Consider the following 23,899-nt stretch of genomic DNA (forward strand, 5'->3'; position numbering starts at 1 on the left):
CCCTTTGGCACACACCGACTCCCCTTCCAGCCAGGCCCCCTCTGCCACATTCAAGCCACTTCTCCTTCTTGCCCTCCTACCGCCCTCAGGTGAGACCTCTCTCTTACCCCCCTTCGCAATGGGCCTAGCGCCCTCAGCCGCTCTCCTCCCTCCACCCCCGCCGGCACCTGGTTGATGAAGGTCAGATATTTCCAGCGGCCGCCGTAGGTGTTCTCGCTCTCCCTGCGGAGGGAGTGGGGCATGCCCACGTTCTGAGAGAGTGAGAACGAGGCCCACAGGAAACAGCACAGGTGGACCAAGCTCATGAGCCGCGCCGCCATCTTGGGAGGGCCACACCGCCGCGACTCCCCCTTCCCTCACAAGGGGGCCTCCCGCACGCGCGTGTGAGGCGCGCTGCGCATGCGGGACACATGCCCCCTTCTTCCGAGCGTTCCGCGCAGCTAGACATCCCGTCGCCATCTTCTGTGGGTCTGCAACTGAGGCGCGTTCCAACGCCGCCTCCTCTCCCTGGAGGAGCTAACCCCGTGTGATGAACTCTGCGCGTGCGTCTTCCCGCCCGCCGCCATCTTGTGCGACCTCGCTGAGTTCTGTGGCGGCGTAACGCCGCCCGACGCCATGTTGCGAGGCGCTTTGTGGCGACGCCTGTTCATTTCACAGGAGCGAGGAATGGGCGTCTCTGCGGGGAGTGAGGGATGACGGGCAGACCAGAATGACTCCCCCTAACCCTTCAGCCATCTGCAGACCGTGGCCCATTCAGTGGAGTAATACAGGGAACTGGGATTTACCGAGAAATAACGTGGTCCCTGGGTGATTGTGCCCACCCACAGGGACCTGGTGCTGGCTACCCCATGGAGGGGAGGGATCCGCCTTTAGTGCAGGGCTTAGGTGTCCTGGAGAAAATGAGACTGGAGGAATCCCTGCCTCAGCTGTAGAAGCCCGCAGTCTGTGGGGCTTGGGGTGGGTTTATGCCTCATGAGATAGGCCTGACATCATTCTGCGTTTGCACAATGTCGGTACACCGTCCTTAGTGTAAGACCGAAACCAGAGTCCCTGATGTTGTCATTTAAGACACTTCATAAGAGTTGTGGAGTCAATGTCAGTGCCCAGATCGGATTCCATATTAGCTAATTACATATGCCAACCTAATTTATTCACTGCCTGTCTTAAATTATTGCATCCAACTGGAATTGTCACACTGAACCCCAAGGGGGTTGCATTTCTATGGTGAGTGAATGATTTCTGTAAAATAGTTTGGCATGGAAAATAAAGTATAAATATATTAGTTTGATGATAGTGGTTTGAGATTACAAAGCTGTGTGCTATAGGGAACTAAACACTTCTAACAGCAGGTGCTGGAAAACCACCTGATGAGCAAAAAGAATGGAAGGGATGAATGGAAGTCCTTACAATTCTAGTTCAGAATTAACACCTGAAACCCTTTCCCAGAGTACAAATCTACTTTTGTTGGATTTTGTTTATTATTTTTATTATTGTTTCTAGACTAGATTTAAATACAATTTTTGTTTACTTTAGGAGAGTAAAGGTGTTACATTAACGAGTCAAAAGAGATTTTAAGATAAACTGGAAGATCTTTGCAAGTACAGTAAGATAGACATAGGTCCTGTTAAACGATTACAAGAATATTGATGAGTGACTGTTGGCTTTAGGAGAGCAGGTGATGATTGGTTTCATAATTGAAGTATCTTACAGTGGTTTTTGGCTTCACATCTCTTTGAAGATGTGTCTGGGTACTTGTGATTTGACCACTGATTCATTCTGACTGACTGGCATCTCTACCTGCTACTCTTCTCAACATCTCAACTGCAGCTGACCTTCTCTCTCCAACTTTGGAACATTCCAATTACAACTACTACTAGCTAGTATTTTGTGGGGAGAATATACAGATGAAATGTAGGCTTCTCTTTATAGTTATACAGATGATCATTACTTCAGGGATTTCTTATCTAAATGAGTCAAGGGTTTTCACTTGTCCTTTCATTATGACTTGTTTTCTGTTTCATTTTTCCTTTCCTAGTGTACAGACACATACATTTTTTTGGATACAAAAGCAGATGGGATAATTAAGCTCTTATACAGTTGACAGAATTGTACCCGTTTAATTGTTCATACTAGAGGGTACTAAACTAATGCAAACCAGTGTTCGCTTTACTGATTAAAAAATCACTTTTGTGAAACTTCCAGAATGGTAGCTTTTATATGGAGTTCCCATGTAACATATGATATGCTGCTTGACAAGTCACCCATTTGGCTTTGATTTATATCTATTTAACTATCTGAATAAAGGCTACTTACAGATTAGTAGATCTCTTTGAATTCAGCACTGTCCTGCCCAAACTGAGACGAATGACTACCTGATACTGCAATGTTTTAGGAATTATGAAAATGTGAATTTTTCTTTCTAGACCTTTAATCATTTTTATTGCTTTCCTCTGGACTTTCTCCAATTTGTCCACATCTTTCCTGAAGTGTGGAGCCCAGCACTGCACATGAGGTCTCAACTGGAGCGTAAGCAGTGCTGAATAAAGTGGAAAAATGACCTCTGAGGTCTTGCTTAAACACTGCTGCTAATACATCCCAGAATTATGTTTACTTTTTTGCAACAGTATTACATTGTTGACTCATATTTAGTTTGTGATCCAATATAACTCCCAAAGCCTTTTCTGCAGTACTCCTTCCTAGGCAGTTGTTTCCCATTTTGTATTTGTGCAATTGATTATTCATTCCTACATGTAGTACTTTGCATTTGTCCTTATTGAATTTCATCCTGTTTATTTCAGACCATTTCTCCCTTTTGTCAAGATCATTTTGAATTCTAATGCTGTCCTCCAAAGTGCTTGCAACCTCTCCCAGATTGGTATTCTTTGTAAACTTTGTAAGTGTACTCTTTATGCCATTATCCAAATCATTTCTGAAGATACTGAATAGAACCGGACCCAGGTCAGATCCATGTGGGACTCCACTTGATATGCCCTTCCAGATTGATTGTGAACCATTGATAACGACTCTCTGAAAACGCTTTTCCAACCAGTTGCACACCCACCCTATAGTAGGTTAATCTAGGCTACATTTTGGTAGTTTGTTTATGACAAGGTCATATAAGATGGTATCAAAAGCCTTACTTATGTTATGTTAATAAAAGTATTTAATTTTTAAAATGTTAGTTAATGTTTTGCAATTTGCTTTGAAATTCCTGGTGGAAAGTTTTAGAATGGTCTAATTTTATATGATAACCGGCAAAAAGCGATGCAAAACAAGAACATCTCCCTCACCTCTACCGCCAAACTTCCATCCCTCCTACTGTTCTGGAAGAGAATCCAAATTGCTTTTCTTTATTGATTATTCTTTCCTAGTCTAATGTCTGCCTTTAGAGTTCCTCAGGTCACTCTCTATTGCTCCCTTACCTTTTCTCCCACTGTTTCAACTCTTAACTACTTTTTATAAATCTCCAGTAATCCTTTGGATAAACTAAAATTAGACTGACTACCTGCTTCTGATTTCACACCTCTGAAATAATTCCTTTGCAGTAAGTAGAATTTCACTGAGGTAGAAGTTGAATAAGATCAGAATCACACTATTATGCCTGATTCTAATCTTATTGACACTAGTAAATCTCTGAATTTACACTTATGTAATTAGGAACAAAATCTAGTCCCTGTATTTCTGTTTTGTAAACTGACTGTCCCATTTATATTATTAATTATGATTATTATTTATTTGTATTGCTAAGGCTCCCCAGCAGCCCTAGTAATGCACCAGGACCCCATTATGCTAGGTGCTATACAAACACTGAACAAAAAGAAGGTCCCTGCCCCAAAGTGTTTACCATCTAAGTATACGACAAGAGACAGCTAATGGATGTAGATGGGCAGTACAAGGAAGAAACTTCCCTCAACCTAGAGTGTCAGTTCCCATTTTTTGTAATGGGCTTGTGTGCATCCTTGAGGTTAAGACATTCCATTACCATAGAAACGGTCCTCTGTGTCATCATGGACATCACTGCAGTTGTGTTGTTATGGCAACATTCATCACGGCAGCTGCCCTAATGTTAAGTATTTAAATTAATTGCAAGATTTAGCTGTTTGGGAACATGGATCCAATACTAACCCACTCTTTGAAGCAAAATTTTAATAAAATAAAACTCAGTCTCTTTCTTATTTATTTATTTCTATTTACAGGAATGCTATAAAAGGCAACTCTCTATATTTCATAGCTGTTCTTGTCATAATTTAATAATGCATCTTAAGTGCAGCAATACAATTTAATATGACTAGGGCCCTAGCAAATTCACGGCTGTGAAAAATGCATCATGGACCATGAAATCTGATCTCAGTTGTGATATCTGGCTATTGTAGCGCAGGGACAGGGCTGGGGGTGCCTAAGTTCTACTGTGTGCCAGGCTCCAGCTACTAATCATGGCCCGATCTGGGGAAGGACGGGAGTTCCTCTTCCCCTGCAGGGGCCACTTCCAGAGCCAGGTCAAATCCACCTCTGGGAACCTCTTCCAGATGCAGAAAGCTCTGCGGCTGCTAACTGGGAGCCCAGCTCTGTAGGCAGCACAGAAGTAAGGGTGGTTGTCGGTCTGCACCCTGGCCGGGAGGCTGGAGCTCCACCTGTCAGCCACTGACCCAAGCGGGAGGCTGCGACTCAAGCTGTCACCCCCTCCCCATCCAGAGAGGCTGCGGCTCCAGTGGTCAGGCCCACGAGTCCAGCTGTCAGTCCCCAACTGGGCGGGAGGTGACTGGGAAAAACCTGGACGTATGGTGACCCATACCCCACAACCCTCGCTTTAGAGTTACCAAGTGTCTGGTTTTTTACTTGAACACCCAATTGAAAAGGGACCCTGGTGGCTCCGATCAGCACCAGCAACCGGGTCGTTAGAAGTCCAGTTGGCGGTGCTGTGGCATTAAGGCTGGCTAGACCCTACCTGTCCTGGGGCACTGCACTACACCCTGGAAATGGCCGGCTCCTAGGAGGGGGGGACCAAGGGGCTCTGCACTCCCATTAGCTGGTTCCAGGCCAATGGGAGCTTGGGGGGGGGCAGTGCCTGCAGCCAAGAGCAGCGTGCGCTGCAGAGCCTCCTTCCCCTGCTGCCTAGGAGCTGGACCTGCTGGCTGCTTCCAGGGCGCAGTATGGAGCCAGGACAGGCAGGGAGTCTGCCTTAGTCCTGCTGCACCACTGACTGTGAGCCACCTGAGGTAAGCCCACACCCTAACCCACTGCCCCAGCCCTCAGCCCCCCACAAACCCCTCATCCCTGGTCCCACCTCAGAGCCCCCAGCCCAAAGCCCATACCCCCTCCTGCACCCCAGCCCTGAGCCCCCCCAAACAAGCCCCCTCCTGCATGCCAGAGCCCGCACCCAGACTAATCACCCCCCTGCACTCCAATTTGCAGCCCCTTCCCGCACTCCAAATCCCTTGGCCCCGTCCCCCAACCTGGAGCCCATTCCTGTACGCCAAACCCCTCATCTGTGGCCCCACCCCAGAGCCCTCACCCCTCCTGCACCCCAACTCCCTGCCCCAGCCCAGAGCACTCTCCCGCACCCTGGCCCCCTCATTTCTGGCCCCCTCCTACACTCCAGCCCCCTGCAAGTGAGGGTGGGGGAACATAGGGAGCGGGGGACAGGACCTCGGGGAAGGGGCAGGACTAGGGTGTTGAGTTTTGTGCGATTAGAAAGTTGGCAACCTACCTCACATCTGTGCTGCTGCTGGCATTGGTGCTGGCTTTAGAGCTGGGCGCCCAGCCAGCAGCTGCTGTCTGGCTGCTTGGCTCTGAAGGAAGCGCCCCTGCCAGCAGCAGTGCAGAAGTAATGGTGGCAATCCCATGAATCCCCTACAATAGCCTTGCCGAACACCCCAGCCCCCGACACACTTTTGTGACTGGACCCCTATGGTTACAACACCCTGAAATTTCTGATGTAAACAGCTGAAATTGGAATTGACTATTTTTAAAATCCTCTGTCTGTGAAATTGACCAAAATGGACTGTGAATTTTATAGGCCTCTAAATATAACCCACTGCTACTAAGTTAAAAACTAAAATCCACCTCCCTTTTTTTGAAGTCTGGGATCCCTCACAGATAATGTCCTAGTCATCAGCCTCCTCTTGTTTCTACTAAAGAGGCTCCATTGCAAGTGCCTCTGCTGATCCCAACTCTGGCAATATGACATGCATAGAGGTGATACCTCCTTAATGCTTCTGAATCAATTTAAAAGGGAAACTTTGTCCCTGATGAGAAGAGTTAAGGGGAATATAAGAAAAAAAATTATTAGATGTATGGTACAAACTTTCTATAAGAGCTCAAATCCTCATATCCTCCATGAAAAGGTTTCTAAGGCCTGGTCTACACTACGCATTTAAACCGAATTTAGCAGCATTAAACTGATTTAACCCTGCACCCGTCCACACAACGAGGCCCTTTATATCGATTTAAAGGGCTCTTTAAACTGGTTTCTGTACTCCTCCCCGACGAGTAGCGCTGAAATCGGTATTGTCATGTCGGATTAGGGTTAGTGTGGCCGCAAATCGATGGTATTGGCCTCCAGGCGGTATCCCACAGTGCACCATTGTGACCGCTCTGGAAAGCCATCTGAACTTGGATGCACTGGCCAAGTAGACAGGAAAAGCCCCGCGAACTTTTGAATTTCATTTCCTGTTTGGCCAGTGTGGAGAGCTCACTAGCATAGGTGACCACGCAGAGCTCATCAGCACAGGTAACAATGCAGTCTCCTGAGAATAGAAAAAGAGATCCAGCATGGACTGCACGGGAGGTACTGGATCTGATCGCTGTATGGGAAGAGGATTCTGTGCTAACAGAACTCCGTTCCAAAAGACGAAATGAAAAAACATTTGAAAAAATTTCCAAGGCCATGATGCAGAGAGGCCACACCAGGGACTCAGTACAGTGCCGTGTGAAAGTTAAGGAGCTCAGACAAGCCTACCAGAAAACCAAAAAAGCAAACGGAAGGTCCGGGGCAGGGCCGAAAACATGCCGCTTATACGCTGAGCTGCATGCAATTCTAGGAGGGGCTGCCACCAGTTCCCCACCCCTTCTGTGGATTCTGAGGTGGGGGTGGTAATCTCAGCCATGGCTGAGGATTCTGCAGACGGGGAATATGAGGAGGAGGAAGAGGAGGACGAGCTTGCAGAGAGCACACAGCACTCCGTTCTCCCCAACAGCCAGGAGCTTTTTCTCACCCTGACGGAATTACCCTCCCAGCCCTCCCAAGCCACTAGTCCAGACAATGAAGCCATGGAAGGGACCTCTGGTGAGTGTACCTTTGTAAATATAAAACATGGTTTAAAAGCAAGTATTTTTTAATGATTAATTTGCCCTGAGGACTTTGGACGCATTCGCGGCCAGTACAGTTATTGGAAAAGTCTGTTAAAATGTCTGAGGATGGAGCGGAAATCCTCCAGGGACATCTCCGTGAAGCTCTCCTGGAGGTACTTCAAAAGCCTTTGCAGGTTTCTGGGCAGGGCAGCCTTATTCCGTCCTCCATGGTAGGACACTTGACCACGCCATGCATGTAGCAAGTAATCTGCTATCATTGCATGACAAAGCCTAGCTGCGTATGGTCCCAGTGATTGCTAGCATTCAAGCAACATCCGTTCTTTATCTCGCTGTGTTATCCTCAGGAGAGTGATATCGTTCATGGTAACCTAGTTGAAATTCAGGAATTTAATTAAGGGGACAGACATGGCCATTCCTACTGGGCTGTTTGCCTGTTGCTTAAAAGAAATCCTTCCTTGCAGGTAGCCAAGCGGCGGGGGGGTGGGGGTGGGAATTGGCGCTGAGCTTTTTCGCGTTTGGCTAGCAATGATCTTCCATGATACCAGCCACACAGTGGGGGGGAGGGGTAAAGCAATCATCCCAGAGAATTGGAGGGGGGGCGTGGTTTCTGCTGCTGCATGTTAACAGGAAAGAAGCAACACTGAACGGGATTTGCTTGGTATTTGGGAAAGAAGGGCTGTCAAGGTTTCTTTCCCCACTCTGAACTTTAGGGTACAGATGTGGGGACCTGCATAGACACTTCTAAGCCTAATTAGTAGCTTAGATCTAGTATACACTGCCACCACCCAGAATTCCAGTGTCTGGGGCACTCTCTGTCCCCCCAGACTTCCCCCCCCTTGGGTTGCCTTGAGGGACTTCACCAATTTTCTGGTGAACACAGATCCAAACCCCTTGGATCTTAAAACAAGGATAAATTAACCATCCCCCCTCCTTTCCCCCACCAATCCCTAGTGAGTCCTCTGGTCAGGTGTCAGCCAGGTTTACTGAGCTTCTTAACCCTTTACAGGTAAAAGAGACATTAACCCTTAACTATCTGTTTATGACAAGGGCGTTGTGTATATGAAGGCTGCAGAAGCCGAAAGACAATGGCTTACCATGGATGCATGCAAGCTGAATTCTGCTGCCCGGACCTGCGTCTGTGAGATCTCTAACACCAGAGCCGCAGGCACTCAATATTAAGATGCAAAATGCGACCTTGTAGTGAAATCACATGTGCTATGTAAGGTGAATAGTGTGGTTCACTGTGAAAGAGTATAAGCATTGTTTTGTAAAATGTATCTTTTTAAATACTTCTCTCCGTTTTTTCCCTCTCTCATGCAGATGCAAATTTTTCAAGCCTCTCTACTCCATCAGATGTCTGTCTCAGATAAGGCGGCAGAAAAAAAAGACGTGAGACGAAATGTTCTCGGAAATCATGGAAGTGACCCGCAATGAAAGAGCTCATCTGAATGAGTGGAAGGACGTGGTATCAAATTACAGGAAAGATGTTAGTGAACGTGAGGACAGGAGGGACGCTCGAGATGTGCGGTGGCGGCAGGAAGATCAGAGGTGTAGGCAGGAAGATCAGCGGTGGCGGGATGCAACGCTGGGGCTGCTGCGTGATCAAACTGACATCCTCCGACGTCTGGTGGAGCTTCAGGAACAGCAGCAGGAACACAGAGTGCCACTGTACCCCTGCGTAACCACCCTCACCATGTTCCATATCCTCCTCACCCAGACGTGTAAGAACGCGTGGAGGAAGGCTTCGTGCACCCGCCCACTCCACCCCCACGGACAGCCCAACCAAAAAGCTGTCATTACATTGAAATTTTTTTAATGGCCTTTTCCTTCCCTCCTATCTTCCTCCCAAACCACACCCGGGCTACCTTGTCAGTTCTCTCCCTCTTTTTATAATGAATTAATAAAGAATACATGATTTTTAAATGATAGTGACTTTATTTCCTTAGAAAGCAAGCTGGAATCGAAGCGAGAAGGTGGGTTGCTTACAGGGAATGAGTCAATTGGGGGGGGGGAGTTCATCAGGGGGAAACAAACACAGCAGTCAGACCGTACCCTGGCCCGTGATGAAACTCGTTTTCAAAGCTTCTCTGATGCGCACCGCTTCCTGGTGTGCTCTTCTAATCGCCCCTGTGTCTGGCTGCGCATAATCAGCAGCCAGGTGATTTGCCTCAGCCTCCCACCCCACCATAAAGGTCTCCCCCTTACTCTCACAGGGATTGTGGAGCACACAGCAAGCAGCAATAACAATGGGGACATTGATTTGGCTGAGGTCAAAGTGAGTCAGTAATGTGCGCCAGCGCGCCTTTAAATGGCCAAATGCATATTCTGCCACCATTCTGCACTTGCTCAGCCTGTAGTTGAACAACTCCTGACTACTGTCCAGGCTGCCTGTGTATGGTTTCATGAGCCATGGCATCAAGGGGTAGGCTGGGTCCCCCAGAATAACTACAGACATTTCAACATCCCCAACTGTTATTTTCTGGTCTGGGAAGTAATTCCCTTGCTGGAGCCGTTTAAACAGAGTAGTGTTCCTGAAGATGCGAGCGTCATGAACCCTTCCTGGCCATCCCACGTTGATGTTGGTGAAACGTCCCTTGTGATCTACCAGTGCTTGCAGCACCATTGAAAAGTACCCTATGCGGTTTATGTACTGGCTGCCCTGGTGCTCCAGTGCCAAGATAGGGATATGGGTTCCATCTATCGCCCCACCACAGTTAGGGAATCCCATTGCAGCAAAGCTATCCACTATGACCTGCACATTTCCCAGAGTCACTACCTTTCGTAGCAGCAGCTTAATGATTGCTTTGGCTACTTGCATCACAGCAGCCCCCAGAGTAGATTTTTCCACTCCAAATTGATTCCCGACTGACCAGTAGCTGTCTGGCGTTGCAAGCTTCCAGAGGGCTATCGCCACTCGCTTCTCAACTGTGAGAGCTGCTCTCATCTCGGTATTCTGGCGTTTCTGGGCAGGGGAAAGCAAGTCACAAAGTTCCATGAAAGTGCCCTTATGCATGTGAAAGTTTCGCAGCCACTGGGAATCGTCCCAAACCTGCAAAACTATGCGGTCCCACCAGTCAGTACTTGTTTCCCGGGCCCAAAATCAGCGTTCAATGGTTAGAACCTGCCCCATTATCAGTAGGATCTCCAAAGCGCAGGGGCCCGTGGTTTGAGAGAATTCTGTGTCCATGTCCTCATCACTCTTGTCGCCACACTGCCGTAGCCGCCTCCTCCTCACCAGGTTTTGCAGGTCCTGGTTCAGCATAGACTGCACGAGAATGCGTGAGGTGTTTACAATGTCCACGATTGTGGTCTTGAGCTGAGCAGGGTCCATGCTTGCTGTGCTATGGCGTTTGCACAGTTCACCCAGGAAAAAAGGCGCGAAACGGTTGTCTGCTGCTTTCACGGAGGGAGGAGTGAGGCTGTACCCAGAACCCCCCGCGACAATGTTTTTTGCCCCATCAGGCACTGGGATCTCAACCCAGAATTCCAAGGGCGGGGAGACTGCAGGAACTGTGGGATAGCTACCCACAGTGCAACGCTCCAGAAATCGACATTAGTGTCGGTACATGGATGCACACTGCCGAATTAATGTGCTTAGTGTGGCCGCGTGCACTCGACTTTATACAATCTGTTTTAAAAAAATGGTTTCTGTAAAATTGGAATAATCCCGTAGTGTAGACATACCCTAAGTTCTTGTTCTCTGGACAACAGGGACAATTAAAGCCATTATACTTGAACAGTTGCAGTTCCTTTTAAAGCAAAGTTAGGCATTATTTGGATGTAACTGTTTTACATTTGCATTGCCTTTATGTATGGTATAAAATTCTTTAAGTACATTGCAATTACTGTTACTGTGGTGAACAATGGAAGACAAATATGTTAATTACATTGCCTTACAGGCATACTCAGGTAGTGTTCGAATTATTTTTTTCTGTCTCTGATACAGTACTTCACACTAATCCTGAACAGCAAAATTGCCCCAACAGGATGGCAGTTATAGCTGAATGTTTTCTACTTAACCAACACAGTTCAGTGAAATTCTGTTAAGCAAAATAGCAAGAGGCTTTTCATGTGCGTTGCCTGTATTATTTTTTTCACAATTTCCCCCCAAATATAGTATTTGGCCTACCAAACACAAAGGGCTTTGTTGTGACTCAGTTAGGCACAGTTGCAATGAGAGGGAAGGAACACCACACACATCAGTTCCTAGTAATAGCCTCAGAGAAACACACAAATACAGAATGCTTCTGGTGACGGGGGAGTATATTCAGAGGCAGTTATTCCTCCCCACAGGAGCCAGTGGCAGTGCCATCTGCAGTGAAAGTTCATCAGGGCTATGGCACAACCATTTTAGGATGTCTGTTTTCAGTTTTAATGCTCCTGGTTCCTAACACTCAGGGGACACACAGATCAGGATCAGGCCCATTCCTATGCAGATGTTCTAGGGGGAGGGTTCCTTTTGTTCTTCCCCACATCACTCATCCAGCTAGGTCCAACCATGTCTGGCTAATAAAACAACAAAACAAAAACAGTATTTGTTCACATAGGGTCAGATTTTCAAAGGACCCGTAATATCTTAAGATACCTACAGTTTCTTAACCAGGACTTTGGAACAACTAAAGAGACTGTTTCTAGAGAAACCCACTCAGATTTTTCCAAAGAGACCAGTTTTATACTGGAACAGGACTTTGAGAGTTTAGTCCATGGGTAGGCAACCTATGGCACGGGTGCCGAAGGTGGCACACGAGCTGATTTTCAGTGGCACTCACACTGCCAGGGTCCTGGCCACTGGTCTGGAGGGCTCTGAATTTTATTTAATTTTAAATGAAGCTTCTTAAACATTTTAAAAACCTAATTTACTTTACATATAACAATAGTTTAATTATATATTATAGACTTATAGAAAAAGACCTTCTAAGAACGTTAAAAATGTATTACTGGCACGCGAAACTTTAAATTAGAGTGAATGAATGAAGACTCGGCACACCACTTCTGAAAGGTTGCCGACCCCTGGTTTAGTCAGTGCCATGTGGTACTCACGCAGTACACACATGATCAGTAAAACTCAAAGAAAATGCATCTGTCAAATCTCATTGTACTAATATAAGGAGCCATGAATAACTTGTGATAGATCAAGAGCATATACAGTTGTTCCCACAGTTTTTGCATGCACTAATTTTTAGCATATGCAGAAACCTATATTTAAAAGTGAAAACAGAGGGCTTTCTCCTGTAAGTGTTAACTGACTTCAGAGGGAGTTTGATGTACAGAGCCTGGGTAGCTAGACAATACATTTCTTAGCGTGTGCAAATGTGGGATTTTGCATGGACAAACACACGTAGCTGCAAAACTACAAAAGTAATTTTCAGTAGCTGAAAATTTGGGTTGTTATTAGTGCTGATAAATTAATGTCATGATACTGTTACCTTAAAATACTAAGGTTTCGTTGTAGCTATGGAAATAAAAATCTAAACATTAATGCACAAGGGGGAGAAACCCAGTGTTTCCTTGACAACAGATGAAAGCACAACTGCATGAAACCTAGGGAGACTGACTTTTACAATCACATTTACTGAAACATAACCTCTGTGCAATAACATCTTTCAATGACTTGTGAGATACCGTATATAAATAAGTGAAAATACTCTACCTGCAATTATCAAGTGTTTTTTTCACAGGATCATTTACATTTTCTAATATTAAAATTATGCAGTGCAATTCTGTGCCATTAGTTGTGTTTCATAGGTCAACTTGGAAAAAAAAGTAACATTGTAAATACAGCTAACACCTTAATGTTAAGATTTATCACAATATATTTTTAGACTATTTGGCTTTGTGATGCTATCTAATAGACAACATTTTTCTCCCTTCTGAAGTCATTGATGTGTTAAGGGATATATGTTCAAAGAGGCACTCAATAATTTCAATGCATGGCCACTTTTGGAATTTTACAGAGTGGGAACCAATGGTAATTTGAAGATGAGAGACTCACCAGTGTGAGAAGAAAGGAATAGCAAACCTGGTGGATTAAGGCACTACTCTTCCAGTTTGTTTTATTATTTGATGGTCTCTTCCCTACCAAAATATTGTACAGAATTGATCAAATACATCTTAATGCTATACAAAATGAAACTGGTCAAAAATAGATGGTTAGTTGCATGTCTAAATGATACTAGAATTGATGCACATAAATACTACAAAGAAACATTAATATAACATCTATATTCTGTCTGGCAAGCAACGATTCCACATATGGAGCTCATTGCTGCCTAAATGGGAATAATCTGTTCAGAGGGCATTTATTCCTGCTGCTTTGTCAGGAGAAAAAAAAGTAGATCATGATCTTTGACTCCTTTTTCTGCCCCCAGAATGACCTTCCATGGCACCTTTTGCAGACAGCCTGCAGAACAACCTGAGTTGAAGGGAGCCATAAGTGGAAACTTTCTACCCCTTGGTTCCCTAGTTTGCACACAGGGTGACCAGACTTGGGACTGTCCCGATTTTGAGGAGTTTGTCCTGCATCCCGACCAGAGTACAGTTGGGACACTATTTGTCTTTGGCGGCAAGGTTTATTACCCGCCGCCAAAATACCACCAAAGACCGTCCATGACTGAAGGGCTCTCTGCCAAATTGCTGCCGAACTCCCGGATGGGTGAGTGTAAAAAAAAAACAACTACTGCCCCCCCCCCCGCGGCGGTCCCAATATTTTCCCCTTAACATCTGGTCACCCTATGTGCACAGGTTATCTGGATGTATATAGTACTGTGCTAGAATTTAATCCAGTGTTCTTGATTTAATCAGTTTCGCTCTTATTTCTCATCCCACTCAGCATCCCACATGCTGTTCTGCTCTGTTGGGACCCCATTACCAGACACTCAAGGAGGGTCTAGTCCAGTTTTCATTGGCTGGAAGGATGGTAGTTGTAACATACTTGAGCCTTAAGAATAATGGGGTAAAGACTGGAGGGAATGGAGAGGTGGGTGTTCCAGTGAGCTCTGTAAGGTATCAAGGGAGGGCAGCTATGGTGTAAGGGATTAATTTAAGGGCCAAGAATCAGAGGCCTAGATTTTATTCCTGATTCTGCTGTATGACTGTAGATAAATCTTTCTTGGCCAAATTAGGGTTGTGCAATGGGGAGAGAAAAACAAAGAGAATCTTTTCTATGCCAAAATATTCCTACACAGAAGGCAACTATGATTGGGCTGTCTGTGCTCCTGGAGCAAAAGGGAGGCTAGCTAGTGCCACCAATAGTATGCATCATTCAAGAGAGAGTTGTTTTTTGGGTTGGGGGTGTAGCCAGGGCCTTACACAACAACCAGTTTCAAGGCTGTGCTGAGGGAAGCAGACTACACATCGCCCTATGGGAATCATAGGGGCCCTCATTGACCATGCTACAGGAAACATTATGCCTGCTCCTAACTTCAACAAGCATAATGTCTCCAAGGACCCCTGCTTGAGCACTGCACTTTCTTAGTGTGGCTCAGACACTTGGCTATGATTTTGGCATGGCAATTTTTAATAAATTTCATGGCAGAGGAGAAGTCATGGAAAGCTCACCAAATAATGTAGTTTTCACTATATCACTATATCAACCTACACAAGAGTATAGTGGGGCTGAAAGATGAGACCTGGCTGGGTGGGGGTGCTGGAGAGCAAGCTCGCCCCGCAGCTCCTGTCCTACTGGGTTGAGCTCCCTCTTCCAGGTGTTGTGACCTGGCGCATGGGGTTGCAGCACCACTTAGGTTTGGCCCATCCGCCCATCTACGGGTAAATGGGTCAATTTCAAGTGACACTCGTATCCCATGTGCCCAGTCACAACACCACTTGGTTTCAGGGCCTAATCAATGGAACAATGATTTTTTAAAAACACATGAATGAATGAATCAATGAATAAGTAGAAGACGAAATTGACACATTTCTTGTATGCAGTATTGCAGCTATGTTGGTCCCAGGGTACTAGAGACAAGGTGGGTAAGGTAATACCTTTTATTGGACCAATTTCTGTTGGTGAGAGAGACAAGCTTTCAAGGTACACAGAGCTCTTCAGGTCTGGAAAATGTACTCAGTGTCACAGCTAAATATAGCATGAATTTCAAGGGACCATGTTTCTTGTAGGCACCACAAAGAAGTGTCTTCAAAAAGTGTTATTCCTTGAGGCAAACCTGGGTCATAGTACCGAGGGCACCAAATCAGACTGTTGGGGAAGTAGATCAATTACCTTTGAATCCTAAATTGTCTTTGTGGCAGTATAGATCTAAACATTAAATTGCAAGTGGAGAAGTATAGTGTTTCCTTGACAACTGAGAAAAAAATACTGCATGAAAGCGAAGTGTAAAAGTAAAAGATGTACTCAGCTGGCTGGTGAAGAGGGGTGGGAATCATAAACTGGCAGACTTATTTAGGGTGGCTTGCACCAAGAAGTCCTTGCCCTTAGGAGAGCACAGTGACTATAAATCCTTGGTTCTTGCATGTGAGACACAGCAAGATGTACCTCTCTGTGCAAGGCTCAGGCAAAATCTGGCCCTTTAATAAGTTTCAGTTATATATTTTTGTGTTTAAAAACAAAAAAATCAACAGCAAATAAAAATGAGCTTAAATCAAAATCCTGGATCTGAACACTGTGATTTTTGAATTCTAGATCTGGACTTTTCAACTTGGCCCCACCTCCGTTAAAAATAGTTCAGAAAATAGTATTTTCTATGTATTTAACCTTTGTGTTTTTTAATACAACAAGAAAAATACTTCTCGGTAGTAGAGAAAGTGAAAAGTGAATTTAGGGAAGGTTTTAAGATCAGCTGCTAGTGCCAAGTGACAGCAGCTAAAAGCTTTAACAGGACGTGGCAACCCTTTGTTCTATAAATTACTACAAGATGAAGGAATAAGGCAAGTAGTAGTGATTTACATACATGATAAAAGCAATCAGACAGAAGGATTTAGTGACTGTGGGCTGTCGGACAGGTAGTTACCATAACAATGAACTTGTGCACATGAAAACCATCTTAAAATACCATAAGCAGCTGAGTCACGACAGTTGCAGTTAGCTGCTCTGCTTATTTTTTATTATGAAGATGCCTCTGAAAATAAGAATCAGGTTTTGTACTTAGGTCTTGTCTATTCAGGTAAATTATTCCAGAGTAAAGTAGGGTGTGAATTTAAAGTGCTAAAGCTATTCTGGAATAACTCCCTGTGTGGACAATCTTATTCTGGAATAAGAGTCTCCACATGTAGAGTTATTATGCACTAGCTATACATATATTTGTATGTAGACAAACCCTGACAAAGTTTTAAATCAGTGTACTTACCTTGACTTAAACCGAGTTTCACCTGATTTATCTGAAGCACTTTACTCATGTAGATTACACTGGTCTATAATTTTTGAGAAGTCGTCTGCTTCAGAGATAAAATGTGATATTTATTATGTATTTTGATGTGCTGAATTAAAATATGACAATTAAAACAACTGATTGGCTACTGTTTCTAAGATATTTAAGTTTTTACATTTTATGTCTATGTATATTGTGTAGATAGTAGAGTTTTAATCATAAATTGTAAACCTAGGTCTTTTCATGTGTTTATGGTTGCTTTATATGATAATATTTCACCTGTCCTGTTTATGTAACACTTTAAAAATCAGCAAAAGGGTTATATAAATAAAATTTATTATGAAACAAAAGGCAAAAATCTATTATGTACATAGTTTAGTCCTATTCAGTGTCTATTCGGCGCTTCTTGGCTTGTCTCTTGTATTCATTAAATGGAGCATCTCTTGTCACTGTCCAGCAATAGTCTGCCAGCATTGATGGGCTCCATTTGCCCTGATAGCCTGCCAGGAGATTCCACTGCTGTAGTGTGGAGCCCAACAGCTCTGCCTTACTCTTGGGTAGTTCCAAATCCCTGACAAGGTCATTCAGTTCACCTTGTGTTATGAGGTGTGGTTCAGAGGAGGAGGATGGGAGAAAATGTGGGTCCTGTGACATTGATGGTTCAGGACCAGAAGTTTCATCCTCTTCCTCTTCCTCATCTGACTCAAGTGAGAATGATTCTGGTGCATCAGGAACCGGCAGTCCTTCTCCGTGGGGTACTGGGCGTATAGCTGATGGAATGTTTGGATAATGCACAGTCCACTTTTTCTTCTTTGACACACCTTTCCCAACTGGAGGCACCATGCAGAAGTAACAATTGCTGGTATGATCTGTTGGCTCTCTCCAAATCATTGGCACTGCAAAAGGCATAATTTCCTTTTCCTGTTCAACCACTGGCGAAGATTTGTTGCACAAGTGTTGCAGCATATGTGTGGGGCCCACCTCTTGTCCTGATCTCCAATTTTGCAGCCAAAATAAAGGTGATAGGCTTTCTTAACCATAGTGGTTATACTGCGCTTTTGTGATGCAAAAGTCACTTCACCACAAACATAGCAGAAGTTATCTGCACTCTTCACACAAGTACGAGGCATCTCTGCTCACTTTGGCTAAACAGAAATGTGTCCCTTTGCAAAATCAAACACTGACAAATAAGAGAGCACGACACTGTATGATTTCTAGAGCTGATATAGGGCAATTTGTTCAGCAGAGTGATGTAAGCTTCGTTATGATTGCATCATCCATGACTTCTAGGAATAACATGATGCAATTTATATCATGTATGATGCAATACCAGCTTCAGATTGCATCATTCATTGTTTTGCCTAAAAAGCAAGTACTGTCCAAACCCAGTCATAGATTTATTCATAGATCCAGTCAAAGATGTATTTTAGTCATTTCTGGTTTAAATTGAGATCCCTTCCCTTTATAACTCACTTATCCTCCGCCATTCCCAAGTCAAGGGTCGTATATACTGATCCAATAGTATATCTTGAAAACTAGAGCCAATCAACAATTTTAAGCATCATTTTCGTTCTCAGTGACCCAGAATTAGTAAATTTGGAATACATTTATTTCAGAAACATTTTGGCTGTAGAGCAGTGTTATTTAATATTATTTATATAGGTGTGAATGGACGCAGAAACACCTATGTTAAAAGAACATTATTAAGGTTTCATTGAGTTTAAGGCCAGAAGGTACCACTGATTAGATGATCCAGTCTGACCTGTATATTACTGGTCATTACATGTTACCTACCTGTACTGAATTTGTATGAGTAATTGGTATGTTAGACTAACAAAGACATAAAGATAAGGCGAATCCACCACTTTTTTGAGTATCTGTATATGTGGATCCCATTCTTGGAGTCCATGGACCCCATGTGCAAGACTGGAATCTTCTGACCTGCATAGTTGTTTGGAGCGGCACATTCTATCTTTACTGGCCTGCATGGGTGGAATTCATAGGGGCAATTCTCAACTCAAAGACAGTAAAAGACTTCTTGCCTCAAGAAAGCTTTTGTGCCATCCTTTGAATTAGAGGAGATTTTCAAGATCACCAATTAACATCAATGAGAACATGCCTCAAGCTGGTTGGAGACATTTCAGGGATGGCTGAAGTTGGCCTATCAACCAAATAGGCCAGTGGTTCTCAAACTTGGGCCACTGTGTGTTCAGGGAAAGCCCCTGGCTGTCCGGGCCAGTTTGTTTACCTGGTGTGTCCGCAGGTTCAGCCAATCGCAGCTTCCACTGGCCCTGGTACACTGCTCCAGGCCAATGGGGGCTGTGGGAAGGGTGGCCAGCACATCCCTCATCCTGCGCTGCTTCCCACAGCCCCCATTGGCCTGGAGCGGCGAACCACAGCCAGTGGGAGCCGCGATTGGCCGAATCTGTGGACGCGGCAGGTAAACAAACCAGCCTGGCATGCCAGGGGCTTTCCCTGAACAAGCGGCAGCCCAAGTTTGAGAACCACTGAAATAAGCAAAGCGTGAAGTTGCCAGTATTTGTTCCAGGATTCTTACTTGCATCTTTTCATCGGTGGACAAATCAGAAAGATGTCTGTCAGGGAATGCCATTGCTACTCCAGTGCCAGGAAGGCACTGATAACAGATGCTTCCAGGAAGTTTTGGGAATCCCCATGTACACTGATACCTCAAGCAAGCCAGTCTGTCTAAAGGCCAGCACCTGTGCTTTGCTTTATCTCTGAAGGCTCTGAACAGTGTATTGCAGTTTACCACACAGCTCTCTAAGCAAGCACATTTATTTCTAAGATAAAAGCATTATGGAGAAAACATAAAAAAACCCCAATAGCTTTAAACACTCTCTAAATCAGGGCAAACTATGGCCCAGGGGCTGCATCCGGCCCTTTAGATGTTTTAATCTGGCCCTCAAGCTCTCACCAGGGAGTGGGGTCTAGGGCTTGTCCCGCTCTGGCGCTCCAGCCAGGGAGTGGATTAGGGGCCTTGCCCCACTCTGTGCGGCTCCCAGAAGCAGTGACATGTCCAACCTCTGGCTCCTATGCATAGGGACAGCCAGGGAGCTCCGCATGCTGCCCCTGCCCCAAGCGCCGCTGCCGCAGCTCCCATTGGCCAGGAACTGCAACCAATGGGAACTGCAGGGGCAGTGCCTGTGGACTGGGCAGCCCACAGAGCCACCTGGCCGCACCTCCATATAGGAGCTGGAGTGGGGACATGCCCCTGCTTCTGGGATTTGCTTGAGGTAAGCGCTGCCCAGAGCCTGCACCCCTGATGCCCTGTGCCCCAATCTCCTGCCCCAGCCCTGATCCCCCTCTTGCCCTCCGAACCCCTTGGTTCCAGCCTGAAGCACCCTCCTGCACCCCAAACCCCTCATCCTCAGCCCCACCCCAGAGCCCGCACCCCTGCTGGAGCCCTCACGGTCCTTGCATGCCTCAGCCCCCTACCCCAGCTCTGATTCCCCCTCCTGTCATCTGCACCCCTTGGTCCCAGCCCAGAGCACCCTCCTGCACCCCAAACTGCTCATCCTCAGCCCCACCTGCTGTCAGCCCCGTGTTCCCACTGGGAACTCAGCCCCAGTCCCATCCCCAGCCCCAGCCATGGCCCCTGCTGTCAGCTGTGGGCCCTCGCTCTCAGGTGGGCCCTGGGTGGTGGACAGTGGGAGCCGCTGCTGTTAGCCTCAGGCAGACGACAGTGGAAAATCATGGAAAAGTAATAATGGACTTTATTACTGCAATTCTGCAGTTTTCCATGGCTTGTCCACAACTCAGATGCAATTATTTGACAATCATCCTGCAATTAAAGCAGGGCCTTTTTTATACTTTTTCAAATGTAATTGACTACATAAAGTTAGTCTAGTAACCATATTTTTTTTTAAATCAGTGTTGTCTTCATGCTGCTTCTTTCATTTTCTTTATTTGTTACACTTGTTGTGTCTTCTCAAACTTGCTTGTAAATTTTTGGGGGAAACAACTTTCTTTTATAATGTCTTTGTATAACACCACCTTACAAAATGGGGCCCTCAATTTTGGGCACTATCACAAGATAATCTTGAGATAATGGGAGTGAGTGCTTTTTTGGGGAATATGTTTTTGATTATCTATATTTCCCAGTTGATAACATATCTTAAAAGCAGGTTAAAGTGCTATGTTCTCGTTGTTGTGTTTAATTGCCTTAATCTCTGATGTTATATATTGCTATATTGTAAAGTGCGCTGAATGTTTTTGTTAGACTAGCCATCATTTTGTATTTCCTTCTAAGTGATAATAAGGGTACATAGTTTGTAGACAGCAGTTTGATTTTTAGCTTCTTTATTTACAACACTCATATATGGACATTTTGGATTCAGTCTGATTATTTTGTCTAATTGTCAGTGATCTAAGAAGTGAAAGAAAGAAAATTCTTCTAACTTTGGTCTCCGTGACCCTTGGTTTGTTTTCTTATTCCAAGTGACATATTGACCTTGAGCATCAGAATCAAAGAATGTTCTTAGTCTTCAGAGATTGACTTACCTTTTTTTTTTTGTAAACTGATAATCCTTCCTCAACACTATTTATTTGCATTATTTTCTCTTTGAGCAGTATCTGTCAAATTAAAAGTAGCCTTGGTGATTCACAGACACAGTAGTATTTTTGCTTTTGAGTTACCCAGATCCAGATCTCACTTTTTCATTACATGAGCAAGAAAGGCAAAATAAATTTGCTTTGGATATTCCATTTCTGAGGTCCCAGCGACAAATTTTATCTTAGAACTAAGCTTTTTTTAAGAGTTACCACAATCTTTTTGTTAGAACCTGATGCTGCATTCTTTGCTAATCCAAAACTTAACTGGGCCTTTTTTTTTTTTTTTTTTTACATAATTCTACCTATATTTAGAGGGGTAAGGTACAGTGAAAATCAGATAGTCAGTATCTAATTCTCTCTCTTGCACACTCCTGCCTCCCTCCCGCCCCCGTGATACTTCAGAACAGAAATATTCAAAACTTATTAGGGTACTTACTGTGGAGTATTGACCTTTGTAGTGGATACAGCTCAGATTACTCAGTTTTGTAAAAGCATACATGCTTGAGAGAGGGAAATAGGACACAGAGGTATAATTAATTAGTAATTCCAGTCCTATGTCCCCTTGGATTTTCTTACCTTGCTGAATGGCTGATGATTCAGATAGGCACAGATTTTCAGTATCTCAAAATCAATTACATCTGAGCCCTAATATTTCCCACTTTACAAGCTACTGTTAACCACCTCCTTTTTGTCTTGTACCAGTATCACCACCTAAGTTTAGAACTGCCTTATCTTTTGACAAACAACCTCCTTCTCATTTATATCCCTTCTTTTAAAATACTTCTTTCAGAAAGGCCTTCAGTTCTGATCTCTCCATGAGATCTGCATTGCTTCTAGTCTAATCCATTATCCATTTTTTTGTGTCTGCACTGAATTATCTATGTCTGAATTAGATTGTAGGACATGAACCACAATTTCTTGTATATTTGTAAACCCCAGGCATGTGGAAGATACTCAGTACATGACAAAGATGCTCCAGTGAGTCTCCAAATACATCCCACTAAGTTTCTGTAGTAGCATTTTTCTAGCACAAGAGTACTTCAGAGTTAGGATGTGTCCCCCAATGCCTCCCCCCTTCACACTTTCAGTGTAGGGGTGGTTGGTGCAGAAAGAGGAGTTCTTCATTATAACCCACATCCACTCTGCTCTACCCCTGAAGCCAGCCTCTGCTCTCTGCTTCTTCCACTTATCTTCAGTTTTCCTGCATGTTGCCTTTTAGCTATGAAATACCCTTTTTGATTTAGCCCATAAAGGTGTCCTTCTCCAGACCCTCTTGTACTTGGAGGTCTAAAGGAAAATGCAGCTAACAGTAGCTAAATTGGGAATTACAGATAGGCATTTAATTATATATATATTTTAAATTTAATGATTCAGAACCATTAAATTATGCATGTAGGGCCTCATCTAAGGCCTACTGAAGTCAATTTGAAAACACCCATTGACTGTAATGGGAATTGGATCAAGTCCACAGCTAGCCTATATAAACACACGTCCTTCTTACTCTTCCCCTCCGCCTCCTTTCTTGTTTCACTCCTAGTGTTTGTTACATACTTTTTTGTGTCTTGTTTTAAATTAGATTATAGACTCTTCACATTAGGGACTTTGTCTTCCTATGTGTTCTCACAGTGCTTAACACAAGGTGGCTTCAGTTCTGACTGGGGTCTTCAAACTCGACCTAAATACAAATAAGTCAGTAAATAATAGTAATTAATAATAATAAATAAATTGTTCAGTGAAGAAAAATTACCTTTTAATATTAAGGTTCTGACAAACCTAGAAAAGCAAGAACACCAGTGGTTAAGGATTAAACATCCAGTATGTAGGCAGTACAGACCTAGGTATTTTAACAAGAGGTTTGAATTCCGATCCTTAGAGACTAAGGATGAAAACTTGGCCCCACTGAAGCAAAGATAAGGTGTTCCAGTTACTTCAGTGTAGTAAGGATTTTAGCCTACATTTTCAGATTGGCCTCAACTGAGCCTCTACTTTTGAACCTGCAGTTATTGCAGGTGTGATTAGGATCACTTTGGCATCCAAGCATCTTATTCAGTCAGAAAGTCAGGTACTTAACAATCTAAGGGTATGTCTACACTGCAACGTAAACCCAGGTCTGTGGGACCCAGGTTTGTGGACTCAGTGTTTCTAAGGCTGCACCTCAGCATTCATGCTGCATTGTAAACCTGTGTTTACAATTGCTGGATCTGGGTCTCACAGCTGTACTAACACATCCATACTGCACTATGCAGATCTTCTGACTTGGGCCTGTGGCTTGAGCTGCTTCCACACTGCAAAATGACAGGGTTTGGACTCGAGTCACAGCAGGACCGGGGCTCTGACCCACCCCCCTTCGCAGGGTTCTAGGACTTGCATCCTGGAAGCTTGCTGACCTGAGTCAGACTGATTTTTGTGTGGACAGAGCAGGAGCCTGGGCTTAAATTTGAGGCAGAGTCTGGGTTTAGAGTGCAGTGTAGACATACCCTAAGTGACCTTAATTGTGCCTGCAAATAATTTCTGGTGCAGAACTGTGTCTGCAGTTATTTGTGCAGGCACAAAAATGGAGGCTATTGTTGGAAACTCTGGCTCTGAGTGTGAATTTACTTTAGCTTTGGTAGATACAAATGTAAACTTTTATATTATCTAAATATATATAATTTTCTTTTAAAATGATGAATGTACTGAATTGTTTAAAATTT

General features: G+C 44.4%; 1 protein-coding gene and 1 long non-coding RNA gene across 5 annotated transcripts in view; one reads left to right on the forward strand and one right to left on the reverse strand.

The window, feature by feature from the left end:
• Nucleotides 1-622, reverse strand: part of LOC127031078 (androgen-induced gene 1 protein-like) — a 39,859-nt gene extending 39,237 nt beyond the window's left edge. Inside the window, exon 1 of one of the 4 annotated variants that reach the window (XM_050917816.1) lies at nucleotides 168-611. In XM_050917816.1, coding sequence (XP_050773773.1) covers nucleotides 168-320 — 153 coding nt within the window. In that variant the 5' untranslated portion in view covers nucleotides 321-611. Of the gene's footprint in view, nucleotides 1-167 lie in introns of all 4 variants that reach the window. The other 3 variants (XM_050917815.1, XM_050917814.1, XM_050917811.1) reach the window with 3 other exon arrangements.
• A 7,766-nt stretch (nucleotides 623-8,388) lies between these two features.
• On the forward strand, nucleotides 8,389-9,237 carry LOC127031100 (uncharacterized). The gene is made up of 2 exons (XR_007768502.1): nucleotides 8,389-8,535; nucleotides 8,632-9,237. It is a non-coding gene; the product is annotated as an uncharacterized LOC127031100 (long non-coding RNA).
• Nucleotides 9,238-23,899: the final 14,662 nt, after the last annotated feature.

This window comes from Gopherus flavomarginatus, chromosome 11, assembly GCF_025201925.1.
Source record: "Gopherus flavomarginatus isolate rGopFla2 chromosome 11, rGopFla2.mat.asm, whole genome shotgun sequence".
Lineage (NCBI taxonomy): Eukaryota > Metazoa > Chordata > Testudines > Testudinidae > Gopherus > Gopherus flavomarginatus.